Consider the following 21,243-nt stretch of genomic DNA (forward strand, 5'->3'; position numbering starts at 1 on the left):
CCCGTGCCTTCCAAAATGACAACACTAAATTAATGAGTGATAGTCACAATTAATGACTCCAGCATTTCCTGGAAAGTATCTTCCTTACCAAACGAAATTAACACAGGAGTTAATTGTTTTGCAATATAAGATCCAATGCGAGGAGCTGCAGCCTGAGCTAAGAGCGGGATAAATAAAGCCCATTTCTGACACTGTGGCTGGCACAGCACAACACCCGTATTTTAAATCACTTTAAGGGACGATATTTCCATTAAAGTTGGTGGTTCGCTATTTTTTTGCAGCCTCACCCAAACTTTGTAAACTCCTCTGCGCTCAGGGATTACTCCAGGGAGGGTGTGGAAATCCACTTTTCCTGATAAATTGCCTCAAAACACCCGCAATTTTAGCGGCTCGATTACAAGGGTGGCCCATGAAAAATAAACATTTAGTTACAAAAGCGTTCTGAAGTGCTTAATCACCCCAATGACTTTTCTGCAAAGCAAATAAAAATAAACATTGTTACCCAGCACTTGAAGGGTACTCGTGAATTGTCTCCCGACTCAGAGAATGCAGAAGTGGCCGCGATTATCTCGCCATCAATCATTAATAGAATAACAAAAGGTGAGGAGGGTTTGAGGGACTCTTTAACGAGGGCAGAACTTTTATTTCAACAAGCTCATTTACACAATAGCTGCAAGTTTGCTTCCCCCCACCCCTCCTCCGGACAAACCTGTGGCCCTGGATATCAGAATTAGCACCTAAATAAACTGAATAAATCCCAGGAGTATTTAGGGAAGCGATCTGGGCCTGGTGACACAAGGAATAATTTGATTTTTTTTTTTAATTTTGGTGAGCATGCCAGCGCTGCAGCTGCTTCTATGGAACACCAGGGGTGGTGCATAGTTCATAAAAAGGCTAAAAACTGCCAGAAAAGGGAGAAATCACAGTCGTGGTCTGAAGTTATTGCAGTGCAAAATTAATAGGAGCAGTGCTTTAATGAAGTGGGAATGAATCAAGAGGTAGGCGCTCTCCTCCTCGATGGCAAGAATTAAACATCGCTTAAAAGCAGCTCCAGCTGAGCTTCGTGTTTGAGATCTCAGGTGCACGAAGGAGCCAGGGCTGGATGGAGCTGGAAGAGATTTCAAATGACATGGAAAGAGTTTCAAAGTTCTGTTGTGAGAGGCTGCTTTTTGTGGGGTGAGCTCTTCTTTCACCCCGATCTGAATTTTAGTGACTTTTAGTGACACAAAGCCATTTTTAGCTCGCTGTTCAAGGTGCTAAGGGGGTCACTGAAGAGCAGAACGTTGATGTTTCATGGAAATAAAGTGCATTTTTCTGCTCCTGCTCCTTCTGAAAAGCAACCTCGAATTGTATGACTTTATTTATTTCCCAGGATTGTCAAAAAAAGCAACCAAAATTTATCCCACTGATGGAAGTAACCAGGAGAGAGAGACACTTCTGGAGCAACTCTTTCATGGTCTCTTTCCTGTCCCCCTTTTTTTGTTCCATATTATGCAGTTTTTAATACAAATAATTATTCTATTCCTGAAATATTTCTGATTTCTGGCCCCACATTCCCCTCCAAAGCAGTAAAATCAGCATTTTTCTGCACCACTCAATGCTAGCAGGTGTTCTGACAGAGCATTTAAATGAAGAAATGGCATCCTTTAAATATTTTTTTTTTAACAAAGCAGATTAAGATGATTTTTCAAGTTTGCAAATCACTCCAACAACATCCTCTGTCATTCCTCAGTTCTCCCCTCCAGGTTATCCAAACTCCAACAGGTTTTTTTTTGCCTTTTTACTGCAACATGATGGAAGTGAAAGGTGCTAAAATGAATATTCTGATATCATTTTCACTCACACACGAGCTCATGCACGGTTGGGACATTAGATTTGAAATCTATTTACAATTTTACATATTTTACAATATATAGTTCATCTTTACAGCTACAGAATAAGTTCAGACTAAACATTGGTACCTTTTTTTCCTGCTGGAACTTGGCTTCAAGTTAAACTAATTATTAAAAACAAGTGCATGCTTAGAAGGAAGCTTTCAGGAGAGATGTCAATGGACTAGTGTTGCTTAAAAATTACACCAGTTTGCGTAGAAAATCGAAATTCAGTTCAAAAAACCCACCAAAGCCTAATAGAAATCTACAAGACTAAAATAAATACAATTCATTACACTTAACCAAGAAAAAAAAAAGCAAAAAAAACCCAAAATTACCTTTAAAAATGTACTGATTTAAGCTCTTTCTGTATTTTTCAAGCCTTAAATTTCCTTCCCCTCCCAACTAGCTGAGGATAATTATCCTGCATAAACCTGAGGCTGCAGTGGTGGGGGCAGCTTGTCATTCTCCACGTTTTCAGAGTCAATGGCTGCTAAGGCTTGACTTTTTGGTTTTATTTCTAAGGGATATTTCTCCACAATATCTTCCACCTCCTTGGTGATCCCATCAGTCCAATCGATGAGGTCTTTCTCCAGCTTCTTGGCTTCACTGACAATTCTTTCCTGTCTCTCATTCAACTGAGAGAGGAGGTCTAAGCTTTTGCACATTTGCTTCACCCCCAGGCACACATCAGGGGAGAAACTGTCAGATTCCTGCTTTTTTGGGGAGGTCTGGCCCGTCATGAAACGATCAAAATCTTCCTGGCTCAGATTTAAAGACTGAGCATCCAGTTTTTCAATGAAGGCCACAGCACAGCACTGCAAACAAAACAGAGAGAGCATCACTGCAAGATTGGAATCACCACAGACTGGACTGTATCCATTTGCTATTCCTTACCCTCCTCTTACACCAGAAACTGATTTCTTAATATTTTATTTTATGCCCTAAATGAGCTTTTCCAGAAGTTAATTTTATCAGACACCTCATACAACTCTTTCCTCTCCCTAAAAGTTTGAAGAAATCAAAAATTGAGCTGCCAAGGTACATTCCAGACCTCAGGGTCTCTGTGTTTGGGAGGTGAGGGAGCAGCAGGAACATGCCAAGGAGACAGGAGCAGTGTATTAATATTTAATTATCTGATCAGCAGAGATCTGATCTGCAGATTAATTAATTTCCTAAAGGAAGGAACGTCAAAAGCCCAGCTCACCTGGTGGATGCTCTGCTCCTACTGAAATCAACTTTTAACATTCCAAGCATTTCATCCAACTCTGTAATTTCCCTCCAGGATTCTTTATGATAAAATGCAGAGCACACCAAGAAATGCCTCTTGTAGGAGCTGTAAAAAACCTGTTTACCTCCACACACAAATGGCCTAATTCTGCAGGGCCTTCAAGAAACTCTCCTGGGCTCAAGGAGGGGACTTTGCATCTGGAACATCTACACAGCCCAAACTCAGGGCTTGAGGAACAGAAAGTCCTGACCTTGCAGGATAAAAATACACCCAAGTCTTAGCATGAGACTTTGCAAACCAAGGGTTTAAGGCTATAAAATAAGAAAACAAAACTCTGGTTTGGACAGCAGAGAAGGAAGAGAGAGGGAATAAAATTGGCTGTACTCTTAGGTAACCTCAACCACTGCTTGAAGATTAATTTTAATTTATGGTCCCCTTTGCTGGCAATTCCTACCTCCAAAAAAAACCCCAAACCTTGCTGACCAGCCCCACCCCTCCTCCTGCACTCACCAGGTTGGTGAAATAATATCCATCCTCCCCAGTCATCAGCCTGCTGGGGTTGCAGAAGCGAGTGATGTACTGGATGTTGGACTGCAGGCGAGGGGGGTTCCCCTTCAGCACGATGTAAATCAGGGTGGGCAGGAAATCATCAGCAGAGGCTGGCTCATTCTTGGTGATTTTGATGGCATTGAAGATGTGCTTGCTGCATTTGGTGATGCAGGCCAGTTTATCCCGAGGGACGCGCTTGGAGTCCATCTCAATGATATCTGGGAGGGGAAAAATAGAAAAAAAATCATTCAAATTGTATTCATCAGGCACTGAATAAGCAGGATTTACTGGGTAATTTTGATATTGCATCATTTCTGTCTGTGGGGAAGTGTTTCAAGTAGATCAGACAAGCCTAAGCACCTCAGTGTGGAAAATTATCCCTGCTCCAGATGAAATCCCAAACCCACAAAGATTCCTGCATATTTAACAGCTTGGAGCCCCCCTGATGACAGCAAAAATAACCTCAACAAGCAAGAGAGATGAAATTCAAAGCTGTAAACATAGAATTCATCACTCACAAACCTGTAATTGCCTTTACAACCATGTCAGAGACTTCTGGAATTTCCTCGCTGACAGGAACACACAGCATCTGGGGAGTCACCCAGTGCAAAGCCCTGGGACAGGAAACAAAGGGTTAAACTCTTCAGTGCCATCCAGGTGTTTGAAACCAGCTGTTTCCTGAATTCAGGGCACAAGGAATGCTTTGTGTGATCCAGGCATTATTCCAGCCATAAACCAGTTTATTCCACTGAAGTAATTTATTTTCAGAGAAAGTACTTACATATTTAAATTTTTTTTTTGGCTGTGATTTAACAAAAGCAAATTTTCTCAGTCTAGTGGTTGTCATTATCCCACCTATTAATTCATTCTGTCTTTTAAATAAAATAGTTTGAGCCCTTAACAAGCCATTTTTCTGTGCACAGCACGAGGTTTTTTTAACATGGTTGATTCAGAGCTCATTTAGAGAATTTGGGATTACTCAATTATTTTTCCTTTCGAGCCTTACCTGATCCTTTTTTGAACAGCAAGGTCTTTCTTCTCATCATCAGTTGTCTCAGGGCAAAAAACATATTTATACTGTCGAGTCATGATGTATTTCTCAACCTCATCCATTGCCTTCTCCACTTTTTCAGGGGGCACTGAAAGGGACAAATCCCACAAATTAAATATTTCAGGGCTCTTTGGAAGATTTAATCCCAATATCATCAAATTAATATTACTCATTCAAGCCAACCTGAGTTCATAAATGGATATGATGGGAAATAAAAATAAAATGGGCAGAACTCCACTGAGAGTTTAAAAGAAAGCTGTAAAAACAAGTATTTAGACAGCAAAATTTCCTAGAGGGAACAATTCTAATTCTGGTACCAGAACCTGTTCCCAGCATTTCTAAAAGTTGGGGATACTTTGCTTTAACTGAAAATTCAGGAGGCTTTAGTTTCACATCACTGCTTTTGGAGCAGGAGAAGATGAAAAAGAAGAACTTGGTACCTTTCCAACGTGTCTGCAGCCTGTCTGCTATGCTTTGGTAGAAGTCCTGGGCATATTCAGATTGCTCCTCAATGCTTAAATCCTGCAAGAGAACAAGGATTAAGTGTGAAGAGCTGGCAGCAACAGTTCATGTTTTGTTTTGGTTTAAGAAGTGTCCAGCTGCAGTAACAGTCTGAGAATGCACAGGTGTCATCAGATGTGTTTATAATGGCTCAATTTTATTTAAAAATAGGAGAAGCCAACACTGGCTCTTTAATGTGTGCAAGATTTGTACTGATTTACTGAATAAATGGATTAGCACAGGTGCAATGGCTTTTTCCCCTGAGGAGCACTGACAAAATAACTCTGACTAAGCAACATGTTTGTCCCTATTTAACCTCTGATTTTTTAAAAGACAATTTATAGTCTATAAAACCCCCAAAAAGATCAATTATTTGAAGGAATATCTCTACAGCAGACATTTCTGATGATAAAGTTACTGTGAAATATATTCACAGTGATATTGGTGAAAACAACACTGGCTTTTGCTAACCGAGCTCCTGAAGAACATAACAGAGGTTTGAAGGTTTAAAATTAACTTAATTGAGGCAATTTTAATCATTAAATGAAACAAAAAAATAATAATAAAATAAAAAAATAAATTATATTACTTTAATAATGAATCATTATTTTAAAAAGTGGGGGGAGAATTTGATTTCTGAATTCTCTAAAGCAAAAAACTTGGACATTTTCCTGAACACAAGTCCCAGTTCTTGCTGAGATTGGATTTTAGGCCTGGTTTGTGTGTAGTAAAAAATCCCATGTTTTGAGAAGGCTGAAATAGGAAATGAGAACACCTTCAGTGCTCGAAGCCAAAAAAAACCCACGCTGTTCTCACAAACTCTGTGCTCATAATGAACAGGTCTAAAAGAAAAGAAATAAAAGTTCAAGAAGATTTCAAAGTAGAGGGAATGTAAGATTCCATGAGAACTCATGAGGAGACAATTTGAGGAACTAAATAGGAAAGGGAGAAGAAGGGGAGGAGGAAAAAAAAGTTGTGCTGAATTCTGACTCATTCCAACCATAGGTGGCACCACAGATTGATTAATATTTCAAGAACATTGATTTTTTTTTTTTTTTAATGGAAAATGAAGACATAACACTTATTTCTTATTTAAAAAAAGCAGCACAGTCAATTTCCCCTTCCCCAATAAAAGGAGAGGGGTGGGTTGGTACTGAATTATCTTTAGAAGTTTTTAGGCTTAAGTTGTCTCATCCCTGGATGTGTCCAAGGCCAGGCTGGATGGGGTTTGGAGCAACCTGGGACCGTGGAAGGTGTCCCTGCCCATGGAACCAGATGATCTCTAATTCTCTTCCAACCCAAACCACTATGTGATATCTAAAAACTCACCAGGCGGTATCTTACATAATTTCCACAAGTCATATTAATGTAGAATATTGCTGAACGGATTAATTCATGTGGGATTTAGTCAGGACTAATTTATCTGGCATGCTTGGGGTTAGAAGCATGGTCTCAACCAAAAAAACAAGGCACCTAGATCTTAATTTGATTAATCCAATCATCTGCAGGCTCCTGCCCCACTCCAGAAAATCCAACCTGCTGGAAGAAGTGCAGCATTTCCTCCCTCTCTCCCCAGTTCCCCCATTTTATTGAGACAAGAGGCATTCAGAGCTCACCCTTTTGTGACTCATGCTGTCCAAGAAGAGTTTGCATTGCTTGTAGATATCCTGGCCAGGCTTCTGGTATGTCCTGATGAATTCTATGAACTCCTTGGACACTCGGTCTGTCTCGATGCTGGCCTGCCTGTGGATGGAAGGGCTGGGAGCCTTGGCCTCCTGGATTTCTGCTAGCAAAATTCAGGGCACAGCACATCAGCTTTTTACACCAATGGATAGTTTCCAAATGGTTTTATCATTTTGAGTTATTTTTTTTCTTTGTAGCTGTGCAGACAATCGGTCATTTATTTCTCAAGCTTTGCCAGGGAAATGCAGGATATTATTAAACACAGCAGTAATTATTAAACACATCTCCAGGAAAACTGAGTATCCCACTGAAGTGGAATGTTGAGATCCACACCCCTGTTCACACTAATGGCCTTTTTATATTACAAGTGACTGCAACACAGGGTTGCTTTTGGGTTTTACACTCACTCCCAGGTCAGACATCCCACTTAAGGTTTCCAGCTGTGAATCTGCAGGTTCCTAAAGATAATGGGGTGGTTTCCCCACTCTCCCTGACCTCCACACTCCGTGCACCAACACCTCCCAAGCAGCTCAGGGCAGTTCTGCTCAAGGAACACGCACTGCAAGTTGTCAGAGCTGCACCCATGGGGGGTATTCCCACAAAAACATCTGATTTTCCAAGTTCCAAGTTAATTGTGCTGCTCCAATACCTTCACCCACCTTTCAGCTTGCCAGCCAACGCTGTTGGAAATGGAGGGATTGAATAGAGGTGGTGGAAATGAACGTGGTGAGAGGCAAGCAGCAGAGAGACAGAAAACATGAAAATATTCATGGTCAGCACGACACAAACACGGCTTTCAACCTGAAAACACTTCACATGCACAGAAATCCTGCTTTCAACAAGCATGCAGAACTCCAAAGGAAAAAGAAAGAAATGGGATTAATATGTTTAAATTGGTTTAATTTGGATTAGAGAGCTTAGTAGGTTTTTTTTTGGTTGTTATTTGTTTTTAAAGAGATTCAGTACTACAGAAAATCCAAAGTTGTGTCACCCAGTGAATACCAAACTCTGCTCCTCTGACCAAAGCTCCACACTTCAGCACAGGGAAAAACTTGGTCAGGCACCATCAGAGCACCTCTGGCATTTCAGTGCCCAGAACAATAACAGGTTTTGCAAATATTTAAACTCCAACTGCAGCAATTGAGATAGAGAGTGCAAATCCAACTCCTTTCTAGTTACTCAAGGACACTTTTCCAGAGGGGATTTCCTTCCATTGCCTTTATATCTAAGATTCACTGGATGGATCCCAAATCCTACACAGGATTCCAGCTGAAGGGTGGCCTTTATGAAATTTGTGACATTTAACATCAGAGAAGCAGAAAGCTTATTTGGAAATAATAAACAAAGAAAAGGGCAGAATTATCAGATATTTCTTCCAGGATTAATCACTGATCTCATTTCACAGTACAGCTGAAGGTTTATTTACTTACTTCAACAATGAGTTCACTCTTATATAAAAATAATGAGCCTTATTTTACTATTTGACCTTAAGGAATGTGAATATTACTTTTTCAGTTACAAATTCAAACGGGATTGTTGTTTAGTTACTAGAGAGATGTAGTCAACTGAGGCAGATTAATATTAAGTATTAAAAAGTGAATGTTAATTAGAATGAACTGCCTTTTAATGAGTTACACCAAGAATTACACTTGAGTTACACTGGTAGTTGCAGCTTCACTAATCTCAGAGCTGAAACCCTGACTTAAGGAAAATTAATCTGCACTGATTACCAAGGGCTGCAGGAACAAATAAACTTCCAGCAACAAAAAATCCTCAAGTTTGTCCTATGTTCTCAAAAAATTCAGTCTAACTAAAAAGAAGCTGATTACAGCCAAGGAATTCCAACAAGTTAAAGAGAGCCCAGCAGAGGAAAATGCCAAAATGCCAGGAGCGAGCATGGGAAGAGTTAAGGAAGGATTGGCTTTGCAAAGAATAAACATAATTAATATTTAAATCTTTCTACAGGAAAGCCACTTGTCACAGCAGAACAGGAGCACTCCAGGGATTCACTATGGTTGTGCCATGGCCATGAAGCCCAGTCCAAGCACGGAATATGAAACAGGGTTTGTCACCAGCTCTGTTACACACAGCCCTTCATCACCTTCCTGCAACTTAATAAACATCTGAATGTTTCTTTTGCCAGCAGAACAAGCCAGGATTGCAAACAAATAATGGAGGATGAGCTCTTAGAGCTGTTTGCATCAAGGGGTTTGGTGTCCCTTTTGGTTTAAATTAAACCAGTGTCTCCTCTTGATGGGAAATTTTCTTCTTGGTTTATATAAAAAACATCTGGAGACATTTTGAAAATGCCAAAGTTCTTGAAATGCCAACTTCAATAGTTTTGACTCATAATAATCAGATTTGTAACAGCAACTTGGATTTATTTTTTTTTTAATAAAAACAAAGCAGCACAAGATTTGGCTAATTCTTACAAAATTTTGGGTTTTTTTATCCTAATTCTAAGGGGGAGCTCAATGATGATTCAGCTTTACTCCTATGACTCCCTACTAAAAAGCAAAGAATTGTTTTAAAGATTCAACATCACCTCAGGATGCTGGACTTGCTTTTTTTGCCATCTTCATGCTGAAGAGCGAAGTTACAACTGGCACAACCCTAGTTTGTGTTTAGCAAAGCCCAACTAAGAGCCAAGCTTACTAAAACCAGGCAGACAGCTCGCCCAGGCTGTGCTGCATTACCTTCAGAAGGGGAAGCCAGTTCCCAGGAGGGAGTAAAAATCTCCTTCAAATCCCTGAGAATGTTATCAGCATTTCTCTCCCTCCCAAGCTGTCCTTGCTTAGGGGTTTTCTCTTGAGCTGCTGAAATAAAAAGGCCAAAGCAGGCAAGGCACCAAGAGTGGGAGCGTGGCAGAACAGGTGGTGAAGGGATAAAAAAAGAAAAGATGGAAAGTGAGAAAAACGAACATTAAAAAACCAAAACCACAGGTGAATGAATGCCTCATGTAGCCAGCTGCTGCCATGCACCAGGACAACTCTAATCAGAAAAATGCTGAATTTCAAATTAGGGAAATGCATGGTCTCTAAGGTTAAGACAGATTAATGTTGCTTTTCCTTCTGGAATTCCTCCTCCACAGCCCAGCATTTCCCAGCTTTTGCCTGTGTGAGCTATTGCTATGCAAAGCCAGCAGTGCCATTCATCACTCCTGCTTGTAACACATTCTGTAGAACAAACAGCCAGCCAGCCACAAACTTGATATTCCCAGCCCACACAAACACTGCCAGCCTCACATTTATGTGCAGCTCAAGGCACCCAGCTCACACATCCCATTTCTCCCTGTCAAAGTGAGGCACTCTGGCAGCATCAGCTGATATTTTATCTCAGGGTTTCTATCACACTCAGACACAGCAGCTTGTTGAGGTGACTGACTGCCAGCACCTTCTCTGTTGCTCTGTCCAGGAGGAATTCCCCTTCCAGCCCTAAATCCTGGTGTGACACCATGGCTGAATCAGGAATTTCACTGGAATGTGTGCCAGAGGAACAAGGAACTTCCCCTCAGCAGCGCAGTGCCACCACCAGGAACACATTTATGCTGTTTAGTGGAAGACCTCCTGTATAATCACATACAAACACAGGTTTAGCAGGGCACTGCTCCATTTAAGACTGTTTGGCATCACTCACATTTTTCTGTGTTTTCAGTAACAATCAGTCTCCAGAAGCATCACTATTCCAACTTTCGAAAGTCAAAGCACAGAGCATTAATCTGCCTTTTAGAACATCTGCCAAAAGCTTTTAGTTTTAAAATGTACAGAAGCATGACAAGCAAAGGGGAGTTACCCTTCTTAGCTCCTGCTCTGGAGGAAGCAGTGAAGAACTTCTTCACAGTAGTGACCTTTCTTGTTTTCTCATTGGTTTTCTTCTCCTCAAACTTTGAGAAGGTCAGGGACTGTGCCCCTTGGGTGCTCTGGCTGCTGGCATAGGCTTCTTCCTCCTCACGCTGGAGCCTGGAGTTAGAGAAATACAGGTTTGATTTAAGGGCTTAGAAACAAGACAAAGGAGCTGATTTCCTGTGCAATCACTAATTACTCATTTGACATGTTAATTCTTCCTGCTGCCTATCTCCCTTCAGTACAGGACACCCACCCCTTCCCTGCTGCAGTGAGGGAAAGCTCAGGGTTAAATAGTGAGGTCATAAGGGAGAAGACTGAGGTTTAACCATGGTCACCTTCCCCTCGTGTCACACTCTGAATTCTCTAAAGGCACAGGGGAGGGTTTCCAGCAGCAGATTCACTGCCTTCCTCCCTGCCTCACACGGAGTTCCCCAGCCTGTTACCTCAGGCAGTCATTCCCCATCTTACAAAAGCAAAATACTGTGTCCCAATCTCAGGAGTACTTTGGGAAAGAGATCGTTGTTGTCACAATCTGCTTTGGTAATAAATATCTGCTTGAATGGATGAGGCAAAGTTTGAAAGGCCAAGTTTTTAATCTAAGGTAGAGGAGGGCAAACTCACCAATCCTGCAATCTTTTCTCCTATGTAGGAGTATTCAAATAGGCTACATTCTATCTCCCTTCAAGATGCTGGGAGGCAGAATAATTGTCTTTAAACATCCCTCCAGCTCAGGATGGACCATAAATAGTCTGGGATCTACAATCTCTTGAGGCAAGAATTGTATCTTATCAGTGCTGACAAGCCTGTCTGTTCACTGCAACAAACAATCACAGCTTATCTGTGCCTTTAGCGTCTCCCAGCTACTCATTGAAAATTCTTAAAATACCCCACTTTGTTTTAGAGATGATCCAAGACTGGCAGCATAACTATCTGCCCTAATAATAAAGTTTTTATTAACTGCTGAAGACATTTATGGCAGAGGAAAACAATGACATGACCTCTGAAAACATATCTTCCATTTTCAGGGTCAAGCGTTTATCACACGAGGAAAATGAGATTGGTTTGCAGAAAATAAGTGATTAGACAATTACCTAAATTAGCAAAGCTAAAGCTTTTATGTTCTTGGGCTTGAGTCTGCAGTTGAAAACAATGACCACAGACAAGACTAAAACCAGTTTTTAATCAGCAAGTGGAATGCAAAATCATGGTGCTGCCTACACCCAAGAAAATAATTGCCATCTCCAGAGGGTATTTTTAATCAAAATTGTCCCTTTAACCCTTCTAACTGCTAGACAGAAATACAGATTTGCATATGCAAATTAGGTCGAAGCATTCATTGGGAGGTTTGGCTCTGTTTACATTTGTTCCTTCCCAGATTGTCTTTTCACCTCTTATACTAGAACGTCATAAATATTCATCTTTACATCAAAAGGAAGGTTTGAATTCCTGCTGGAAAGGTCAAATTGGGGAATTTGTGATGAACCTGAGCCAGAGCAAACAGGACTAGGAAACAGGAGGCAGGAACAGAATTTGGTGGAGTCACCCTGAAGGAAGAAAGAAGGTTCTTTACCGCTCTGCCAGCTCCCAATCCTCTTGAATCTGCTTCTGCCTTGCCTTGTGGTATTCCTCCCTCCAGCACTTGGAGCAAAATCCCTGCCAAGCAGGATTGCCATAGTAACCACAGCCCTTCTTGCACAGCAGCTCCGACTGATCCACGTGGATTCCTCTGCGCTCGGATTTCAGGCTCATTTTCCTCCTGGCGGAAGAGGAGAAGGGTTAAAAACACGAGCGTGGCAGCAGCCCGCTAGAAATCATTTCTTCTGAGGGTTTGCCTTTGGAAAGGAGTCACCTGCCTGAATTATTTAACAGCTCCATAGCAACAAAATGAATGCCACGGGAGGAAGGGCACAGTTACATAACCAGGAGCCCCAAAGCCAGGGGCAGCACGAGCATGTCTTTGTAGGGCTGTGACCCCCACACAGCTCCAGAAAGAGTCCCAGGGCAGCAGTGACAGTCCCACAACCAAGGGACAAATTGCCAAGGCACATCTTTGCAGTGACAGTCCCACAGCCAGGGAACAAAAGCTCAAGGCTCTACTCTCACCACCACCTTGTTCTGACAGCCAGAGGCACAAAGCAATGGGGAAGAGAAAGAAATAAAGTTCCAAAAACCAACAAAGCACATAGAATATATTGTGATCTGAGACTGTGCCCACACAGAACCACACTGGTGAGGGTTTAGGGATCTTTGGCCGCCAAAAGTGTCTTCAGGGCCCAGTGAGGAATCACAGCTGACCCAGCTGGGCACATCCACACATGGCCAAGGCACATCCCCATCTCCTGCAAGTCCTGCCAGAGTTAAACACAGCATAGCTCTGGGGGGTTTATATTCAGTGACTGCAACAAAAAGATTCTCCTGCCCACACCAGCACCCTGCCAAGCCTGTCTTGGAGCATTCAGCCTCCTCTTCCTTTCCTGACAGAAACCATCCCACATTCCAGCTCCCTGCTACTAATGGGAAATGCTGGAGTGATTTGAGGAGAAAACAGCACAGGAGTATCTGCACCAGCAAGGTTAAGGTGTGCACATTAAAATATTGATATTTGGATTGCAATATTGTCAAACATTGACAGCAGAAATAGCACAGCAAGGTTTTGTCCAGTAAATCCAGCCCCTTTCCCTTCCTGCCATTCCAGAGGTGTCACGTATGGAAAGCAAGAGGAAAAGGGATTTTCGCAATCTGAAGAACATCAGTAACTGAATCAGAGCTATTGTCTTTTCCCCTGGAATTCCACCCCAAACTCTTCTCTGGATCATCCAGCAAAAGATGGAATATGCACAAATATCACTGAGAGTTTTCTACTACAGGAAGTTCCAGCTCTTTTGTTCCAAGCTCAATTATCCATTTTAAAATACTGATAATGTTTAACATTTCCCATTAATCTAATCAAGTTATTTTAAGCAAAGTAACAGGAAACACATTATTTTTTCTGAAGGGGGAACAAATTAAATATCCCATCTTATCTATGTAAGTGTTAAGATTTCTTCCACTTTTCTATTTTTGAAAGAAATAGAGTTTCTAAAAATAACCTAAAAATAGTTTCATTGTAGAGACATGCATATTAAGGGAATTAATTTCTTAATGACATAATTTATTGCTGCATGTTCTCATTTTTATAGATGAGAGAGCAGCTGAAAACTTTCTGAATACTGAAGAGTCTGACAGTCAATATTGTGCTGCTGCAGAGAAAAATGGGGGGAAAACCCCATATATTTTAAACATTTGAGAGCTTTATTTCATTAACATATGCAGAAATAACTGAGAAACAAATATGTTGCTTTCACAACAATTTTTGGTTTCATTTCCTGACTTCTCAAGGAAGGTCTGTGTGGGAGCCCCTGGCTGCCAACACCTCAGAGTTCAGAAATTAAACTTTCAGTGTGTGTCAGCTGCACAGCCTGGGCAGGAATTGCATTTTGGCAGGATTTGCACACTCAGGCCATTCCCAGAGCGTCACTCATGTCCTTGAGCAACAATTCTGAAAAGAAATGGGAAGCAAAAGCTGAAACTCTTCACTGATTCATTTTCATGACCACTTCCCAAAAGCAGAAGCTGCAGCAGCATTTTGGCCAGAGACCTCTATTGCTGGTGCCTGTTTTAGAAAAAAATGCTATAAATATTCATCAAATGTTTAACTGCCATTAATGCAAAGCTGATTCGTCAATGTTTTCAGTGTAAACTACAAAAACACAATAAATAAAAACATTCTCATATCACAAACTTCCCAAAAATTTTACAGGGATCTCTGTCACCAGAGGAAACAAAACCCTATAACAGAACAGAGTAACAACTCTGAACTGCAATAATTCCAAGAATTCAGGTGTCTGTTCTCATTCAAAAGCACCACATTCCAGACTCTAATTTGAAAATTAAAGGAGTAGAATGAAATACCTGACCCTGCTTCTCTCCCACCCCAACACCTGAGAACACAGCACGGTTTCTCTGCCACTTGGGCACTTTCACTGCTCCAGAGAGGCACAAAAATCCCCTTTGTGCCACCGATCCCTCTGGCACCCTGTGCGTGTACATTAAACTAAAAATAAAGTTCTGCTCAGCAGTTTTGCCCAGAGGGAGCAAAGCAGGGCTGCAAAGAGCTGCAAAGTCAAGAGCCCTGCCCTCCGTCTGAGTGCTGGCAGTGCCACCAGCCCCGGTGTGGGGACACAGGAGTCACCCTGATGCACAGCAAGGAGTCACATGCTGCACACAAAGCTGAGACTTTCGCCTCCCTTCACACAGAAAACGCCCTTGTGAAAAAAAAAAAAGTTTCCCAGATGATTTCTGCAGGTCAGCATTAATATTTTAATAAAGAGAACAACTCGGGTTTTGATAAAATGAATGTGAGAAAACCCTCATAATATTAATTTTTGGCAAGTAAATAACTGCTTACATTATATTACATAATAAAAATGTGGTTTTTGGTGCTGTTGAGTGTCTGAAATGCTTTTTCCCCTCCTTTCTCTCCCTCCCACTCCAGCTAAAGGTGATCACTCCTTATCCAACAATCACCTCCTCAGAGTGTTTGCACAGTCACACCTCACATTTTGCATGGTCAGATCTCTTATTTTCACTCCTGCCCTGAATGCATGGCATGCTCAACGCTCACTTCTAACTTCAATTCAAATGAAAACCCTAAATTTGTTGTTTTTCTGGAGTTTGGAGAGCAGGCAACTCCAAACACCTTTACACCACCTGCCCATTGAGAAGTCAGAACATAAGGAAGGTAACAAACTTCCACATTAAAAAAAAATAAAAATAAAAAAATAAATCGAATCCAGAAGTACAATAAAGGACCAGAAGATCATAAATAACATTAACTACGATTTGGAGAGGTGCTTTGCACCAAACATCCTATTGCATCACCACATCTCCCTCCCAGGAGCAACATTTAATGTAATTTAAAATATATTCATCCACTGCTTTGCTTAGTGAGTGTTTCAAAAGGCTCTGCTGGGCATCTCATCAGGGAAGGCAAGAATGACACCTCACAAACACCATGAGACAGAACCTTCTTTTGAGCATTTCTGTGCCAGGACCAGACCTCATCACACCTTAATAGCTGTGTTAATTAGCAACACCCCTTTGAAGAGTTTAGGAAAAGAATAGGCTCTTAAACTTAGTTATTAATTTATAAAATGCCTTTACTTAATGTTACTTATTTGCAAGCAAAAGCTTCTGGTCTCCTGTTCTCCGCTGAAATGGAAAAATGGAAATCTCCCAACTATTTTTTATGATTTTTAAAGAACACCTCACACATGGTGGTTGTCTCCCAAGGGATTTATTTGGGATAATCACAGCCTGGAAAGGTGTCCCACTGCTGGCTGTGGACACCAAAATGCTCCCTGTCTTCCTGACACAAGAATTCCCAGTTTGAACCTCCATGATCTGCATGTCCAGCTTTATTTTTCCAAATTCTTCTGAAATCAACAGGAAAGGAGGCCTATGATTCATATTAAATCAGATCTATCTGCAGGGCTGCACATCAAAGGTCTCTAATGACAGATCAGATCAGCTCCAGACTTTTTAGAGCATCTCACAGTAGTTTTGTTATGATGAAAAAAACCACCAAATCACTGTGGTTTAATTCAAAATTAGCTTTCTACTGGCTTTAATGCAATTTCTTCTGAAGCTCTCAAATACATCTTCCTATCAACATCTTTTTCTCGCTCTACCCACACTTACATAATTTCTTTTTCTTTTTATTCATCCATTCAGAGCAAACACCTTTTAAGAAGGGCAATACCAACTCGGAGATTTCTCATCCTTGTTCACATCCCTGAATTTTTTTCCTGTCCAGTCTGTCATCCAAGGAGACAAACCACAGCTCTCCCTTCAGAAAATGGGGAGTCACAGAGTATTTTTCAGGAAGGACAAAGCAGCTGCCTGCCCTCCGTGGCTCTGTAAAGCTGAAACTGAGAATGTCTGCAAACACTGCAGGGTTTCAGTTACCACCACCAGGAACAAAAACCAACTTCCCTGCAAAATATTCTGGCTATGAGCCACTTCACTTTCCCTGTCACACACTTTGAACCACCTTGGAGACAACACAGAGAGAGTTAAGATGCAGGAAACATGAATGAGCAGCAATCATTCCTCCAGGACTTGGGACCTTTTGTAGCTCAGTAACAGCAAAATACTAAATTTTCATTTTCACACAAACCAAGTTAGAAAATAACCAGAAAATTCATATTAAATATATAAAATCAGGTATCAGTCACAGCAAGGAGCAGATGCATCCCCAGCTTTTATGTGGTAGGGAAAAAAAGGGTTCCTCCAACCCAAATCAGTCACCCAGGGCTGATTTAATGCACACATGAAAGCCTAAACTTATGTAATAGCTTCTTTTCAGCAAGAAACACAAGAAATTCTCACAGCACAAAGCCTGCAGACACAGCTTTGGCTTGGGGAAAAGGGTTGGGTGAAAGATGCTTTAGGAGCAGCAGGGATTTACCAGGGGCTCCAACACCCCCAGCTGGTTTTCTGGTTCTTTTCCATCTCCCTGCCTTGCTTGGAGCAGGCAAAATGATCTGTACCTTTATTACCAGTGCAGATTGTGAGGAGATACCTGCTGGCTCATAAACTATTTACTAGTCCTGGATTGCTGAGGTCACCTTTGAGAGCTGGCTGGAAAAGCTCATATTCAAAGTTGAACAGAAAGGCTCTTGCTAAATCAATCAATAAACACCTTCAGTAAGAGCTAATTGAAATCAATTTATAATTATTACAAGCTGTGAAGAGCAGTTTTTAAGTAACTCCACAAACTAACCCCGGACATTAAAGGAGTAGCTTTAATTCTATAATTGAACTTCTATAAATGCGTTCAGTATTGGTAACAACTTAATTAAATGTGTCCAAAACCATAAAACACAGATCAGGAACAGGTAGGTTTGGTTTGGGTTGTGGGGATGTTTTGGGTTTGGTTTTTTTTTTTTGTTTTTTTTTTTTTTGTGTTATTGGTTTGTGGTTTTTTTTCTTCCCTCCCTAAAATTAAGTTTTCTCCAAAAAAAAAATAAAAATTTTGGCCCAGGCATCAGCAACAACCTACAGCAGCTTTTTCACTGGGCTGAAGCAAATGTGATTCAGCTCTTCAAAAGTCACTCTAGCACTTAATGAACAACTTGAATTCTTCTAATTCAAAAAACATCAAAGTGCCCCAAAGAGTGTTCACTGTGAACTCACTGCAGCTCTCTGATCATTAATGGCCATCCACAGAAATGGAATTTTACAGCAGATACAAATAAAAAGAAAACCAGGGAAGCCTCCAAACACACAATTCTTACATGAACTGCTGTTGGTTCACATTTTACTGGTGCTTGAATACTCCATCATAATTCAGAACAAGACAGCAGCCAGCAACTTTAATTACTAAAAATAGATTTGTGAGGTAGGTTAGAAAGGGCATCAAAAGATGGAGTCAAGGTGTATTTTATATTTTGCCAATAGAAAATGTATTTATTCCAAAGAACCACTGACGCAAACACCCCAAAATGCTGAAGAGCAGCAACCTACGTGTTGAAAGAGTCGTGATTCAGGTGTAACCCCAAACACTCAGGCATGTAATTAGCTGCAGCGTAATTAACCATGAGCTAATTTCCTCCCAAGGAAAGGGTGGGGCAGGATGATCTCAGGCTCGGGAACAGAAAATACAAAAGCCATTAGACATGTTGGGAATTAGGCAAGAAACACTCTCTGCAGCTCTCACACTTTTAATGCACATCCTTCTTGCAATTATAGGATTTCAGCTACAGCAGTTGTAGGACAAACAGTGCAGGCTGCTAAAAAATAGTCCCAAGAAGAGAAACATCAGAGCAGCCACTTCAAACAAACCACAGAGCTGGGTCCTGGCATTTGGAGGGGAAATTGAAGCCTCTGCTTCAAAGCTCCAAAATCCCAATGGCCACAAGGCTCCAGCTCTCAATTTCCTCAGCTTGGAGTTGTGTTTTCCCTTCAAATGTCAGCACAGGCCTAGGGGGACAGGTTTGGTTTGTCCCCATGACATCAGTGATCAGGCTGTGTCTCACCATCTCCATGTGACCCACAACTGTGCTTTAAACGAAATCACAGGAAACATCTAAAAACTGTTTGTGCTGCTTGACTGGGAATTCAGGTCAGAACAAAAAGATTAGCTTAAACTGCTAAAATCTCTTCAGAAACAGCAGCAACAGGCTCCTCCTACACACTATGTCCTGCCAACCACACTCACCTGGACACAGATAGAAATTAAGTTGCCTAAAACTTCAGAGAACTTCAAAATGTTTTATACACTTTGTACCTGACTTGTTACAAGTAGCATTATTACATGACTTCACAAGTAAAACTTCCAGGTCTAGTTTCAGATCACACGTAGTTAGTTAATCATGAGAAAAAAAAAAAAAAAAGCCCCAAGCATAATTGGGGATTACACAGCAAGGAAAGAAGGAGCTGAGAAAGGCTGTTCTAGCTTAAATAACACCACAGAACAAAATTAAATACCAGAATCACGGACTATCTTCAAGCTTATAACCAGTTTGTTGTGTAAAGCAGTCTCAGGAATTGGTATAATTAGCTTTTTATCCTACTCTCCCTTTCTACTATGTGTTGTTTTGGGCTTTTTCTTGGTCAGCAAAACATTCCACTGAGCTACAATTCCCTTCCTAATCATCCCTGCTGCAAAAAACACTTGTGTAACCGTGTCCAGAAGGCCAGCACATCCAATTCCTGAGTAAAGCACGGTTCCTGGAAACACCTCATCCTTCCACGCTGGTCTGGTTTGGTCATTGGTCTCAAAAAAGTGCTGGGTAACTGGAAAACCAAAACGAGCTCAGTGCAGTCCTCAGAGTCCTGGTGCGGGGAATTTCACACGTCAGAAGTAGTTTCAAATGAGCCCATCGAACAAAAGTATGGCAAGGCAATCATGGATTTAAATCACAACCTCCCCAGTGCCAGCCTTTTCCCCCAAACCGTTCAAGTGCTGCTAATTCCCAGCACCGGGCCCCACTCAGCCAAATAAAAAAAACAATTTAATTTTGCCTATAAAGCCTTCCCAGTCAACCCAGTCACCTGCCACAGAGCAGCAGGATTTCAGGCAGCACTGAGCCAACCCCTCAGAGGATTTCTTTGGTAATTCAAGCACATCATTCATCTCTCAGTATCTCACACCCTCTCTGAGCCACTCCCTGCTTCAAGGGAGCAACCTGAACTCTCCAGTGCCACAAGCAGCGACAAACACCCACAACAGCGTCCAAAACGCACTGCTCAGCATCTTTAAGTATTCTCCAAACTTCACCTGGCTTGACTTAAAAGGACTTTGATCCTCAGATGTGCAGTGACAAGCCAAGCAGGGACAATACTTACAGGAAAAAAGCCCAAACCTCATTGATCCGTAAGGAGCTCATCAGGAACACAGGCTGGGGTGGGGGACTATTGGTAAAGCCATCAGTGACACCTGCACCTTGTTAACTACAGGCACAGGCCCAGGGAATTAACTAAAATATGGATAATCAAAATTAGCTTCAGGAGCTGCACATGGAGGAGGGCGAACACCCACAAAAGCATTCAGAACGCACCGCTCTGCATCTTAAAAATTCTCCAAACTTCCCCCGGCTTGGGCATAAAGGACATTAATCCTCAGCCGGACAGCGGCAATACTTACAAAAAGAAGGGCAAAAACTCCTTGATCCACAGGAAACTCATGAGGAAAACAGGCTGGGGGAACATACTGGCACAGCTGTCAGTGCCACCTGCACCCCGTTAACCACCGGCACAGACCCACCGAATGAAAGTATACATATACATTTAATAAAAATTAGTTTTAGGAGCTGCACACGGAGGAGGAAGGCGGTTTGCCAAGTTTCCACACATGCCGGTGTTTATCCCGGTATTTATCCGGGCGTTTATCCCGATCGCTGCCCCCCGCGGGGCCCAGGACCCCTCGCCCAGGCCCAAGGCGGCAGCGGGGCCGGTGTGAAGCCCCTCGGCGGGGCGGACACCGACCCCCGACCCTCAGGACGAGCGATATCCGGGGGGACACGGCCGCCCCCGCCGTCCCCGACCCCGGGCGGCCCCGCTGTCCCTCACCCTGTGGCTCTCACCGGCTGTCCCGGGCGGCGGGGCCGGCCCGGCCGCTCCGCTGCGCTGCTGCCGCCGCGGCCCCTCACGGCCCCGGCGCCGCCCGCCCCCTCCCTCGGTCCCTCCCTCGGCTCCGGCGGAAGGGCGGGCGGCACCTCCGGGGCGGGACCGAGCCCGGAAGGAAGCGGGGCCCGGCCGGGCTGGGCGGAGCGGCGGTGCTGAGGGCCAGCGGGGCTGGAGCGCGGCCGCGGTGCTGGTGTGAGCACAGCCACAGTCCCTCTTCTCAGCTTTTTGTTATCTGCGCTCCCAGCGGAGCGAATTCCCACACTGCAGCCTCCCTTCCTTCTCCGCATCCCGCACCGGCTCCAAGGCCCGGCCCTGGCCGCACACGAGCACCCCAGAGCTGCC

The 21,243-nt window shown here is 42.5% G+C and overlaps 1 protein-coding gene across 12 annotated transcripts; it reads right to left on the reverse strand.

The window, feature by feature from the left end:
* Positions 1–610: 610 nt before the first annotated feature.
* RABGEF1 (RAB guanine nucleotide exchange factor 1) lies at positions 611–20,933 on the reverse strand. Of its 12 annotated transcripts, XR_015774420.1 has the most exons (12): positions 20,420–20,593; positions 12,302–12,487; positions 10,679–10,845; positions 9,583–9,702; positions 7,546–7,566; positions 6,820–6,989; positions 5,143–5,224; positions 4,658–4,790; positions 4,174–4,265; positions 3,613–3,869; positions 2,210–2,689; positions 611–1,108 (listed from the first exon to the last, which is right to left on the reverse strand). XR_015774420.1 is itself a non-coding variant. In XM_014255041.2 (11 exons), exons 2-11 carry the CDS (start codon positions 12,478–12,480, stop codon positions 2,291–2,293), a joined length of 1,620 nt encoding a protein of 539 aa, XP_014110516.2. In that variant the 5' UTR covers positions 12,481–12,487; positions 20,859–20,933; the 3' UTR covers positions 611–2,290. The 12 variants fall into 12 exon arrangements, 11 of the variants coding, with proteins under 11 accessions (XP_014110516.2, XP_087922197.1, XP_087922195.1 ...); XM_014255041.2 differs by lacking the exon at positions 20,420–20,593 and adding an exon at positions 20,859–20,933 and having other exon boundaries at positions 611–2,689; XM_088066071.1 differs by lacking the exon at positions 20,420–20,593 and adding an exon at positions 20,845–20,908 and having other exon boundaries at positions 611–2,689.
* Between the last annotated feature and the right edge of the window lie 310 nt (positions 20,934–21,243).

Source organism: Pseudopodoces humilis, chromosome 23 (genome assembly GCF_049639895.1).
Source record: "Pseudopodoces humilis isolate 2021_Gansu_Grassland_sample_001 chromosome 23, ASM4963989v1, whole genome shotgun sequence".
NCBI classification, from domain to species: Eukaryota; Metazoa; Chordata; class Aves; order Passeriformes; family Paridae; genus Pseudopodoces; species Pseudopodoces humilis.

Coding starts and splice junctions, on each gene's coding strand:
- RABGEF1 (XM_088066067.1), bottom strand. CDS start 20,484: ATGTTCCCCCAGCCTGTTTTCCTCATGAGTTTCCTGTGGATCAAGGAG. Junction 10,846..12,301: donor GATTGGGAGCTGGCAGAGCG/GTAAAGAACCTT, acceptor CTCTAACTCCAG/GCTCCAGCGTGAGGAGGAAG. Junction 9,703..10,678: donor CAGAGCAGGAGCTAAGAAGG/GTAACTCCCCTT, acceptor TTTTTATTTCAG/CAGCTCAAGAGAAAACCCCT.